Source organism: Aricia agestis, chromosome 20 (genome assembly GCF_905147365.1).
Source record: "Aricia agestis chromosome 20, ilAriAges1.1, whole genome shotgun sequence".
In the NCBI taxonomy this organism is placed as follows: domain Eukaryota; kingdom Metazoa; phylum Arthropoda; class Insecta; order Lepidoptera; family Lycaenidae; genus Aricia; species Aricia agestis.
The window spans coordinates 6828323-6842470 of NC_056425.1; the positions used below are offsets into that span (position 1 = coordinate 6828323).

The following is a 14148-nucleotide window of genomic DNA, read 5'->3' on the forward strand; positions in this document are numbered from 1 at the left end:
AATAAAAAAATATATAAAATTTATCATCGTTGTCTTTATTAAAATGAACTAGATGTGAAAAGAAAAATAAAGTAAAAACTTTAAATGGCCCATACATCCTTACATCCATTAATTTTTATTATCGTGCGCATTTGTAATTTCTTTGTATACTTAACGAAATGCCACTAGATCAACCGATATGATAAAACAGTTCACCGATATGGTAAAATTATCAACCGATATGATAAAGCAATCCACCGATGTGACAAAACTGTGCGTTGGTCATGATTCCAAACACCGATATTAGATTTAAGAAACCGATTCGTTTTTTCTTGTAGTTTCGGTGTAAATTATCATATCGGTGGTTAAAATGACCACCGATTACACCGATATGAGAGCAGCGACGTGAGAAAAAACGCACTTTTGAGGAAATTATAAAAAATGCATTATATCTTAGATAAATTTGGTTACAGATAATGAAGCTTAATCACTTAATACATTCATTAGAACCAAACAACAATTTTAAAACTATTAATTACATTTAAAAATATTCAATCACCGATATTATAAAATAATTGTCCGAGAGTATTTTAATGGCATACTTATATTGTTGGCACGAATATGCAGCAGTTTGACGCAAATCTGTGTTGACTGCGTGGAAGCACACACTAAGGAGTAAATTAAAATTGGGGTGAGGAGACTGTCCGACACGTCGATGAAAAGTAATGCTCAAATTTCTTTTATCCAGCGATATGAGGTAAATTCTCAGGACAAGTACATTTGTGCCTCTAAGTAACTATAATCGTTAATCTATATATATAAAAATGGATTTTTAAATGTGTTAGTTACGCTAAAACTCGAAAACGGCTGGACGGATTGGGCTGATTTTAGTCTTAAAATATTCGTAGAAATCCAGGGAAGGTTTTAAACTTAAAGTGACACAAAGTTCACTGGGACAGCTAGTTATATAATATGGTATATAATAATAGATTAACTAAATATATTCTACGAAATAATATAAGTTATACCCTTAAATTATTCATATTTTCTAGTATGTAAGCGTTTTTGTTTGTAAAAAAAGTAGAGGGACAGCACCGATTTGATAAAAATAGATCTTTAAATTATTTTTTTCTACCTTTGTAATAGTCCTAGGCATATTATACTCGTATATTTGCCACAATCCTATAGCTACCCATTGAATAGTTAAACAAATAATTTACAACAATTTTCCCTTTTTTTAATAGTAATTTCAATGAAGACAAAAAAAAGCCGTTTGGGAAATTCACCCATTTGCTTAAATACTCCCCGCATGATGTTTCATTTCACTAGTTCTAGATTCTAGGCCGTGTAAAAATTGGTCCTGCACCTGATATCTCGCCGTGTCGGTCGTCCGTCCCACTGGGCTATGAGAGTTCTCTTGTGTACTGCGCATACACTTGAGCACATCAAATCCAGGAATTATCTTGTCCCATCCATCCATAATGACTGATCAAGCTGACCACAGACCATGGATAAGGGTAAGGACACATCAACAACCATTAATGTGTAACCACAACCGTGACGCTTATATACTGTGGTTATACCAAGGTTCATGAAGATCATAATATTATGTTATAATGAAGTAAGTATATTTGTTATTAGCCTGGTCCATATAAATTATAAAGTACAAAGTGTTTTAATATCAAATTAACTGTATTTCATTTTAATTAAAACACATTAATTGCCTGTTTCACCACTTTCTGATAAAGTGCCGAATAGGCTATTCACAACTTTTTGTTGACAGATTTTCCATACTTTATCTGTCAAGTTAAGTGGATAGCTTATTCGGCACTTATCAGGAAGTGGTGAAACAGGCTCTTATACTCTGAATAGGCCAGGACAATATCAAACAAACTTAATTTTGGCCACATGGTTGGCTTCAGTATAAACGTAAAACAATTGTCACTCAAAGTTAAAAAATCATCTCATGCCTGTAGCTAGCTTTTTTTCTTGAGTGCGACGTTTCTTTTAATATGCTTATACGAAGCTATATGAATAAAAATGAATTTTAATTTTGTTAGTCTCGCTTAAAGTTGAGAACGGCTGAACCGATTTGAAAAATTTTAGTTTCATGAAAGTCCTACAGAGGTTCATACAGTAAGAAAATTTAGGAGCCAAGTGATTTAAAGTTCACAGCTGATCATCTTATGACGCCCCCCATACGGAGATGCCGTAATTTATCGTTTTTGGAGTCTTATTAACTCATAATAATTTGAAAGCTACAAAATTATAATAAAAATACAGCAATAATCGTCAGCATATTATTATGAACATTCCTTTCTCGGTTATTAATTCCCTATTTTTGTTTATTATATTCATAATATCCGCTTCCAAAGTATTACCAATTTATTTAAATTCAAGCATAAATTCAGTATCTCCCTAGTATTTACAATTTACGTTTATTTGAAACACACGCCAATAGATCGACAATTTAAAAAATTACATATTTGGCGTTTGAATTTTTTAGGTCAATTTTGAGCTAAGATAAGTAAAAATATAGGATTTTGGTGCGATCTCGGCAATGCCGCAAATGTATGGTCAAGGTCGCTCAGGGGATGGCCTTAATATATCGATATAAAACTTGATTATTAACGTTGTGCATTATTTTTTTAACCCATTTTTTATGAAAATCAATTAAAAAAAAATCGATTTTTTTAATTAATCGAAACCCTTAGGGTCTACACAGACGGACCGCATTTCAACTGCAATCAAGTCAAATCAAGTTCAAGTGCAGTTTGAATGCAGTTGACAGGATCGATTAAAAAACATCGACAATCGAAAAAAAAACCGTCTTACGGTTTTTCGATCAGCACGAGAATCTGACGCGAGTTTCACAGTTTTCGCCCATCCCACAAAAGTGCTCAACGCCGCTAAAGAAGTTTTCACTTCAAAAATACGAATTATATATTATCTGTAGTTGATTGTGAAACACCGTATATATAATTATATATAAGCTATTTCCTAGAAATCCCGTGCTTCTGTTCAACTGAAACGATGCTGATTGTCTTTTATGAAAAAACATGATCGACAAAATTTCGGACAAACTTATTTTTAGGTATTATAAGTGGGTAGGTTTAATAGTTATATCTTATTAATGGGTAGGGTATTATTATAAGGTAGGTATAGGTAGTAATAGCTATCTTCGCACATACTTGCCAATTTTCATGCTTAGCATTTTATTACACTGGTTTTCGAACTATTACCTCGATGGTATCATGAGGTAGATCAGTCTAACACTATTCCTATAAATACATCGGTACATACACTACTACATTCATGTCAAAATTGACCCTCCCTTTTGCTTTGCTGTAGTCGGGTAAAAAATTAGAGACTGGTTGACCCGCAAGGCTTTGAGGGAAAATTAACATGATCTCCTAAATTCACGACGTAAGTAGTGAATCGGATGACTTACATATTATATCATATTTATACGTGGGAGAGCCTTGCTTCGGCACGAATGGGCCGGCTCGACCGGAGAAATACCACGTTCTCACAGAAAACCGGCGTGAAACAGCGCTTGCGCTGTGTTTCGCCGAGTGAGTGTGTTTACCGGAGGCCCAATCCCCTACCCTTTTCCCTCCCCTACCCTCTCCTATTCCCTTCCCTTCCCATCCCTACCCTCCCTTATTAACCTATTCCCTCTTAAAAGGCCGGCAACGCACCTGCAGCTCTTCTGATGCTGCGAGTGTCCATGGGCGACGGAAGTTGCTTTCCATCAGGTGACCCGTTTGCTCGTTTGCCCCTTATTTCATAAAAAAAACATGTTACTCATTTACTTACCTACTTCATCATATGGCTCATATTATATAGGTACATCTACTACTCATAAAGACCCCTGTCTACGCCCAACGCGAGACATCACTAGCGCGACCATCCCATCACTAGCGCGTCGATCCCAACTCTTGCGTTTCCGCCTCCATCATGTTAATCAATCGTACCTCAAGAATATATTTTTCAATAAGTGTAAATCTTAGGTACATATTAACATATGAATAAAAGTTGTGATTTTACTTGTAGACTGGTTTTGTGTGCAAATTAGTGTTTCTACATAAATCACGCTTCCTAAGAATAAACAACCCCTTTTTTGATTTTAAATCATTTTCGATTGTTTACGTGAAATTATGTAAAAATACACAAAGTTTCATTTAATAATTAAAAAACTTGAGAGGTGTCAAGGGACACCCGAATGGAACGAAGTTATTATTTATCTTCAAAAAACCTGAATACTAACAACGCCTCGCTGTTCATTTTAAAAAACGCCATCTAGTTGACGCACTAACACAGGAATACTTACTTAAGGTCAAATATCGTTCTGTCTAACCATATTTACGTCGAACGCGCGATAAGGAATTTCGTTCCAATAATAAGCTTTACATTGTAACAAAAAAGTAGAAACACACACCTTTATTAAGAATAGCAATTAGTATACGACGATCACAACTAATAAGGCATGTCGAAGCGCGTTATACTTAATAATAATTGTAGTATACTTATAATAATAATTTGTGATAATATTATTATTATCATTAATGTTTATCTCTTTTATTAATCAGCGTAATGATTGAAAAAAAGGCTCTAGATTTGAACAAAACCGCCGCGACCGAAAATAACTAATGATTTTGTTTACGCACTAAGTTTTTGTTCCACTAAAATCAGGTAGATTCCTAATTATATTTTTCCTAGTCTTAGGTCATTACTACAACTTAGATTTGTTGCCGTTTTTACGAAAGGGCAAAAAATGATAAACATAAATAGATTTTAGCCAGCTTGAATGTAAAATTAGTTACTAAATAAATTTACTATTACAATTTTATTACATTAAAATCACTAAAAATTAATGTCTTCTACAACATTACAAATAAACATTAATTTTACATTATATATATATATATATATATATATATATATATATATATATATATATATATATATATATATATATATATATATATATATATATATATATATATATATATATATATATATATATATATATATATATATATATATATATATATATATATATATATATATATATCTTTTCAGCCTTTATTATCTTCCTTTCGCCTTTCAGCGCTGCTGCTTTCTACAAGGAACACGTACACACCCTAAAGTATTTTCACTGATTTTTGTTACACACTGTATAATTTAAGAGTAACATTGTCCTACAAATAGAACAATCCATATTTTAGGATCATCAAATCAAAGTATGAAATCCTTTCTATCTCTGTTAGCTACCACTTTCGAGATTTTTCGAAAATAAAAATGTCAATTATCAAAATGTAGCTACTTACAAAAAATTAGCTTGTTAGTTATCACAAAAAAATTGTTCTAGGGCTCCCTCATTATAAGAGCAGTGCCGTCGTTGAAGTCTTTTTAATGACTATTATTTGTTCGACATTTTGGTTCTCTTACCCTTCTACTAAAATCTTTTTAGTCATAAAATAATAATAATAATAACAGCTCCCACGCCGGTTTCGGTGACGGTGGCCGGTTTCAGTGAAACCAGGCCAGGTACGCAGGAGTAATTTTATAGTGTCCAAGTGTGTGCGCAGTACACAAGAGCACTCTCTATTCCTTTACTCTCATTACCCAGTGCGAGGGAAGACCGACACGACTGGCGAGAGATCAGGCGCAGGACCGACTTTTTTACATGCCTATCCGACGCATGGATCATCTTACTTGTCAGACAATCAGGTGATCAGCCTGCATTGTCCTAACCAACTTGGAAATAACATGTTTCCAACGCAGGAATTGAACCCATGACCTGCGAGTCAAGAGCCGCGCTCTATACCACTAGACCACGGCGTTACGGCATTGCAGTCATAAAATAGGGAACATAAAGCAGGGTATTAATTTTATCAGTATTACTGTGAGTATGTCGATACGTTTATATCTCGTTAACGCCTAAACTACCGACGCAATCTAAAAGGAAACGTAGAAGGAGAAAGTTATTTCTCTTCTTCTTTCTAGTTAGAAACGAAATCTGTTGCTCCTTATGTGCTGCTCCTGAACCGATTTTAATAAAAATTTGTATGCAAGTATTTTGAATCCCCAGAAAGTACAGAAATTGATGTTTCCCGAACCATGTTTTCGCCTAAACCCAATCCAAACATTTCATATACATTTTTATCAAATTTTAACCAAAATAAATCATAATGTTATTAGACTTGTGGATATAATAATATGATATTATTAGCGTGTATGAGTCAAGCTCGAGTTTGTATGACTTTATTATCATTAAAGGTTTGACGTAACAAAGTAATGTACGGAAAATTTAATATTCGAACATGTTTTTGTTGTTGTTGTCGTCTCAACTTTTTAAGTTGGAGGAAACGAGACGGAAATTTTTATATACAAATATTTTTTTCATAGAGAAGATATGATTCAAGAAATTTAATTTGAGGTAGAAATTGAAATAAATAAGTATATTATATTTTTTTTACTTTACAAAAACCAAATCTGACTAAGTATACAATTTTATGTTGCCCTGCATATAAACTTTTGAAAAACAAAATTTCTCTGACGGTACATTTCGGAACATAATATACCTACGTCCTACTCCCTAACGGCCGTTCCCAATATTTGATCTATCTCTGGATTTGCCCTACTAGAGATAGGAATAGCTCACATTAGACATTAGAGACATATATTTTGTCGATTGTGGGCTATTCCTATCTCTAGTAGGGCAAAACCAGAGATAGATCAAATATTGGGAACGGCCGATAAACAAAGTATATTTCGTTAAAAACGATGACGTTATTCATTAACAAAATGTATGCGGTTTGACATAAGCCATCGCTAAATGACATTTCGCTTGCGAAGACTAATGTCAAATCCCATATATTTTGATAACGAATTTCGTCATCGTTTTTAACGAAAGGAACTTTGGCTACGGCCTCTAGTATTCAACTATCACTAGGAAAATCAAGACTTAGCCACAGTGCGTAGTTCCTGCTCATACTTGGCAGTATACTTGTTCTGAGGGTCGTATTTGGCACAGAGCTGCTTCCAGTAGTCAGCCTCGTGGTTGATGAGGTGGGCAATGACCTTGCGGGTCGCGTCCTTCTGGGTGGGCGTGCATTTAGAGCATTCTGTTTCTAGAGCGTCGCGGATGTGATCTGGAATGGCAGAAATGTGTTAGGTTTTATGGTGGTTTGGCTGAGCCATGAGTCATTAACTTTTATGGAATACTAATACGAGTCCATTTTTAATAATATAAACGTGAAAGGGTCAAACATTTAAATACGATAGAATTGAGAACCTTCCTTTTTTGAAGTCGGATAATACCTCGATCGTGGGAATCGCACACACAATAGTTTTTTATTTTTTTATGACATAAGGGGGCAAACGAGCAAACGGGTCACCTGATGGAAAGCAACTTCCGTCGCCCATGGACACTCGCAGCATCAGAAGAGGTGCGTTGGTGCTGCAGGTGCGTTGCCGGCCTTTTAAGAGGGAATAGGGTAATAGGGGAGGGTAGGGATGGGAAGGGAAGGGAAGGGAAGGGAATAGGGGAGGGTAGGGAAGGTAATAGGGTAGGGTATTGGGCCTCCAGTTAACTCACTCACTCGGCAAAACACAGCGCAAGCGCTGTTTCACGTCGGTTTTCTGTGAGAACGTGGTATTTCTCCGGTCGAGCCAGCCCATTCGTGCCGACGCATGGCTCTCCCACGTATAAATTTCACGATTTTCAATTGTTATGCGGCAGCCGGGTGCGGCTTGGGTATTGATGGGTTAATCTGACCAACAGCCTTACGTTCGGTATTATACTTGTTCAGAGATCTTTGACTGTTGCATAATATTATTGCATATGCATTGGTCCTCTTCTTACCTTTTAGCTCCTTTCCATCAGGCGTGCAGTTCCCCTCCTCCAGCACACACTTAATATATGGCAGCAGCAGCCGTCTGTTACCCAGGATCTCCTCCACGTTGACGTTATCGTACTTGTCCGTGTACTGCTCAGGACGGGCGAGAGCCACCGCGATAAGGGCGCTGATGATGATGAATTTCATTGTGGAGCTGCAAGATATAGGCGTAATCATTAGCTTTGGCCTTTGAGTAATCGTGTAGCTATGACGGGTATGCTTCTGCTTAGATATTGACCTCTAGAAATTATCTCTACTAACAAAATCTCTTTTGTACTGAAAAACGTCCCCGTTTACGTCCCCGTTCCGCTTGGCCAACAGACGTCACCTGTCGGCCCAGCGGAAGATCAGCGCTGATTGCTTGCAGTCAGCATAATATTATGTTGAGCTGCGTCGGCTTGTGCTCGAAAACACTTTATGATATACTAGCGACCCGCCCCGGCTTCGCACGGGTAAAAAATATATAGCCTATGTCACTCACTGAAAAAATGATTAAAATCGATTCAGTAGTTTTTAATCTATACTAATATTAAATTATATTTTCATTTTATTTCATTTCATTTCATTATAAAGAGGTAAACTTTGTTTACTTATAGATCTTCTACTACTACTCGACTAAGAGCTGACGACTTTTTTCCTTTTTTTCCCACCCCATCCCACCACTCCCACACCCACCGCCTACGGCCTGCCAGCACGCAGATTATCAGAAAGGGTTGTTCAGGGAAGTAGCTAACGGAGTTTTAACACAGCTGAAGCTACATGACTGATTTGGTCGTCAGCTCTCCGTCGATACTACTGATAGATCTACATTACTACTCAATAGTCAATACTCTGAATAGATCTAAACTCCTCTGCCGCGAGCGCACCCCCGACCCTGCCTTGGTAGCAACGGCCACTTCGAAACGAGCGTAAATCGTAATATTTTGATTTCGCCATAACTTCTAAACCAAACGTCCAATTTTAATCAATCACAGACCAAATATTGTCTACATAAACTGTACTTAGAGATGAAATAATTTATTTTGATAAGGATTATTAGCATGAGTAAAATAAATGCGTTTAAATGTAGTCCAAAAAAATCAATATTTTTAAATAAAAAAATAGTTGTTGTGCCTCACTTGACATAGATAGGTATAGTATGTCGCGGACATTTTTGTAGATATTTATAAGATCTACATTTATTTAGAACATTGTATGGTTCTATCTTATATAGTTTAGGCAGCGTACGCAAGATAAGTAAATTTTCTGGTTGTTTCCGAAAAACTGAAATATCTTACGGAACCCTATATTTTCCAAAATAAAAAGTAGCCTATGTTACTCGTAAGATGTAGCTTTCGAATGATGAAAGAATTTTTAAAATCGGTCCAGTAGTTTTTGAGCCTATTCATTACAATTAAACAAATAAACAAAGTTTACCTCTTTATTATATTAGTATAGATTATTTATTGTAACTTATAAGCTATGGATGTTTTCTTGTGCAAATAAACTATTCTATATTTTATTAATAACTATTCTATTTGTATTCTAAAAAAAGAGATTAATTTGCTAGTTTTTTTTATAAAAAGATTGGGTACTAATAAGTTCATAACTTGCTTATGGGAAAGCACGATGCTACCAAGGAAGTTTCTTTTCTTATTTCTTGCAGCTTGCTATTTCGAGATTCGAACGAAGTAAAAAGCGCTGAAAGCGTCAATTTTAGGGTTCCGTACCGAAAGGGTGAAAACGGACCCTATTACTAAGACTTCCTTATCTGTCCGTCTGTCTGTCTGTCTCCAGGCTGTAATCTCAAGAACCGCTCTAGCTAGATTTCTAATTTTTTCACAGATTGTGTATTTCTGTTGCCGCAATAACAAAATATACTATGAAGTGAAATTAATATTAATCCCATACAATAATCGTGATTTTTTATTTGGTGATTTGTATGAATAAGCTTCAAGATTTAATTGTTGAAAAAAGCTACTCGTTTAGCTCCGCTACTTTCACAGTGAACTCTATCTATACAGGGTGTAACAAAAATAAGTGATAATACTTTAGGGTGTGTATGTGTTCCTTGTAGAGAGTTCACTGTGAAAGTAGCAGCTCTGAAAGACGAAAATTTTTTTCACTCTTGTATGGGCAAGGGCCTGAGCGTCACGAGTTTCCCCATACAAAAGTGAAAAAAAAATGTTTGTCTTTCAGAGCTGCTACTTTCACAGTGAAATTTCTACAAGGAACACATACACACCCTAAAGTATTATTACTTATTTTTATTACACCCTGTATATGTGTCCCCTAAGGCATTATTTCTTTATTTTGTAGCCAGTAGCACCCAGTAGATTTTACTTATAAACTTTAATATTAGAAAATAATAATTAACAATAAAATATTTGTAAGTAAAAGTTTACCTGAATTTTTATCAGTTAACACAAAACTGATATCAAGTGAGAGCTAACTAACTATTTATACTACTAAGTGAAACAAAAAATAGTCATAAGCAAATACTATGCAAGTATCTTTCCAAGATCTATAGATCTATGGATCTTTGTATAAATCAGTTATCAGTAATCGACCTCAAAGCTAATTGTACATATCTGATCCATAACAATTCTAGGTATTCAGCTATTTTAATCACAGTAAATTATTTAATTGTCGGTGGTTTTGTTTTAGTACTTGATTATTTATAGGTTCGTTTCTGGTTTGTTTTTATGGTGCTTAATAATATACCTTGAATTATTTCAATATTTTATTAGTTTGTTCCATAACGTCTTCGTAGTATCTATACATATTATAAAACAGTCACTTTTTTCCCTCATGTCCCTTTGTTACCTTTAATCTTTAAAACTACGCAACGGATTTTGATGATTCTTTCAGTGTTACATAGCCCATTTATCGAGGAAGGCTATAGGCTATATTTTATTACGCTAAGACTGATAGGAGCGAAGAAATAGAGGAAAATGTGGAAAAACGGGAAAAATTATTTGAAAGGGCTAACTTGAACACGCTAATTTCACTGGTCCGATTTGAAAAATTATTTCAGTGTTAGATAGCCCATTTATTGACGAAGGCTATAGGCTATATTTTATCACGCTAAGACTAATAGGAGAATGTGGGAAAAAACGGAGGAAATTATTTGAAAGGGCTTATCTCGCGAACTACTGGAGCAATTTTTATGTTATTTGGCACAGATAAGAAATAGACCACGTGAAGGATAGGCTATCGATTTTAATCATTTTTTATACCCGTGCGACGCCGGGGCGGGTCGCTAGTTAAACATGTAAGGTTTGTACACTGTATGTTGTGTACCTAACCTAATCTACAATCATGTGTATTCGGCCTTACAAGCATGACGTTAGAGTCTATGAATTATTACAATGATGACAGGACGCTCAAGATGGAGAACTGCTCGTGAAGTTATATAACTTTTGTCAATTCTCTAAAAGTATTAAAAAATTACATGGAAGTACGAGTAATTTATTGATAAAAATTAAATATTGTAAAGGACTAATAATTGTGGTTGAAGTAACAAACCTTAAATTGTCGATTTTTCTGTTTTATATCATAATGCACGTGTTAAATTGTTATATTTAACTCTTTGTTTTACTTTTTAATAACAATAAACATTTCTGTTTTAGATAAATCAAAATTGGCTTTAATTACTTCCGAGTCCTGTATCATCTAACATATTACAAACATATTTTGACTACATTGTCCTGGGTCTAGAGCACGCATAGATAGGTAGTTGAAAATAAGATTAAATGATGACATTACGGGTATTATAACTTTTACATCTTTGTCAACATAGAATATCATTGTCTTTGTCTAGTTCGAGAATCAAATTCTTATATCGGTAACGCAGCAACTACATAATGGCACCCAGTTTAGGAAGCCCTGAACTAAGGTAAATAAGTAAAGTGTTTGTTCTGTAACAAGTTTGTATTGAGTGCTAGGTCTAGGTGAACATATTCATAATAGCTTAAATGACCTAACAAGCGTCATAATTGCTGTAAAGAGCTTTATGTGAGTATGAGACGTATCGTGCTATAACACACATCTTTACGGTATAGGTGCTGTGTGTAAAGTACTTTATAGATAAAGAATATAGTCTATAGTCTATATAGATCTTTATAGATACAGACTATAGACTATTGTCTGTAAATAAAGCACTTTACACACAGCACCTATTACTGAAGATGTGTGTTATAGCACGATACGTCTCATACTCATATTATCAATAAAATCGTCATGATCTACATACGGCAGCTATACCTAATGTATATTTAACAATGTATATGTTTTCTACCATTGCGGAAATTGAATCCTAGGCAGTTGACCGACCAACGTTATTTGGTCGCATCATATCAATTCAATCGATGATGTTCGTTTTTTTTATAATATAATATCGTTGAATTCAATGTTAATTGTAATCTGTTGGCTAGGTTTGACGTAACGCGACCAAACTACGTAGGTCCCCCATCTGCCTAGGAATCAACTTCTCTGATAGAACATACATTACAATATTATTTTGAACCAAATGTAGTGAAAAACCCTTTACTTTTTGTATATTATGTTTTTACATTAAAATTGCTTTCCGCTGTCTACCTCTAAACATTATGTTTAGATCATTGAAAGTACATGTTTCTAAATGAGTCCTAAATTATTCAAGACGAAGGTTCATACGTTTTAACAAATCGATTTTGGCCGCTTTATCGATCTAATATATAAAATTCTCACAGTGTTTGTGCGCGAACTCCTCCAAAACGGCTCAACCGATTTTAATGAAATTTATGTGTACATTCGTTAGGCCTGATAATAAGTTTTTATCTACTTTTTATATTGATACTAGAAATAATTTATAAACGCAAACGTTGTTTTGTCAAAACAACGTTTTTTGTCAAAGCTAGTTAATTCATATTCTAGACATTATTAAGACTTTTCTTATGCAACAGTATGTAACCAGACGAGATGACTAAGTTCTGACTGTGGTGACGTCTATGTGAGGTCAGATGGCAAGTAGTTGTCAAAAACAATGCTCATCAAGTTTTTGTTGAGTTAAGGAAACACTTGCATTCTTCATTGAACAGGTTCCGAGGTCTTGACTATGTCTCGACTTATAGGCCTGGAGATACTGACACAAAATTCTTGGTCATTTGTACCAGTATGGCGGTTTTACAGGGGTATAATTACGTAAAGGCAAAAAGGAAAATTATGGTCATAGCGCTCGCACTGGCAGCCCAAACGCGTGGGCGTTAATTGAACGTGTCGGATAAATAACGAGTGTCGAACGATTAGTTCCACAAAAATGCTTGTATTTTCAGATAGTCGAAAAAAATAAGTAGGCGAAAGCGTAATGCCATACTTGTCGGGTGCGGCTTGCAGCCCGCCATACCGACCATGAACCATTTGTACCAGGCTAATTTTTGCATAGCTAATCATCGTCGAGTAGCCATTCACGAAGATCATCTTGCCATACTTTTCCGACAGCGCCCAATGGCCGCCATACCACTGCAAAGGTGTAATTTTTTTTCTTTTACTCTTACCAATTTGGAACAGCTGAAGACTAAAATAACGACAGAAGTGAGAGCCATACCAGCGGACATCCTTCGGTGCGTCTCGGCAAATTCACGTATCCGATTTGAAGAGTGCATTCGCCGTGATGGAAGACACCTTGACGGTGTAATAATCCGTACATAAAATCCGCACTAATACACTTTAATTTACTACAATAAAAATATTATAAATACAATTTGTTTTTTATACAAATGTTCAAAGTTGAAAATCGGGGCTGAGACACCCTTTACTACTAAGGGACAGTTCACTTTGCATCGTGATGAAGCGATGCGATGCATTTATAACGAGCTTTACAATATTTAAACAGGCAGGACAACATCCCAGGCGCTAAGTCTGTCAATTCGATTTGTATCTTTGTGTCTAATAAATTAAAGCAAGGATGTCCCTAAAATTAGGAGGTTGATGTCTGTCAGTACGAATATCGACGTAAAGTTCATTAAAATAACATTCATATCAGCGCGCCTTGTGTGGCGGTTACGACGAAATATTTTATTAGTTGGCCGAATAATTTATTAAAAAAAACTATTCGGTTATTTTTTAGAACTATAAAATAGCTATTCTTTTTGTAAAAAAAAATCGTGTCATTGTCATTGAAAATTACGAGTTTGAAGTATATTTTTTGGTGATATTCAAGTTTTTTTTACAGAATTACCATGCCATTTTTCAATATTCTGTTCGGTTATTTTGTTACTTTCTACGTAACAAAATAACTCGT

General features: G+C 35.1%; 1 protein-coding gene across 1 annotated transcript; it reads right to left on the reverse strand.

Annotated features, from left to right (window-relative positions):
- Positions 1-6938: 6938 nt before the first annotated feature.
- LOC121736955 (allergen Tha p 1-like) lies at positions 6939-8039 on the reverse strand. Its single transcript, XM_042128432.1, has 2 exons — positions 7853-8039; positions 6939-7139 (listed from the first exon to the last, which is right to left on the reverse strand). The coding sequence occupies exons 1-2, from the start codon at positions 8031-8033 to the stop codon at positions 6946-6948; spliced, it is 375 nt and encodes a 124-aa protein (XP_041984366.1). The 5' UTR covers positions 8034-8039; the 3' UTR covers positions 6939-6945.
- Positions 8040-14148: the final 6109 nt, after the last annotated feature.

Excerpts from the sequence above, each read along its gene's own strand:
- LOC121736955 (XM_042128432.1), bottom strand. The coding sequence starts at position 8,033 with ATGAAATTCATCATCATCAGCGCCCTTATCGCGGTGGCTCTCGCCCGT. Across the intron at positions 7,140-7,852 it reads TGATGGAAAGGAGCTAAAAG|ATCACATCCGCGACGCTCTA; the intron begins GTAAGAAGAGGA and ends CTGCCATTCCAG.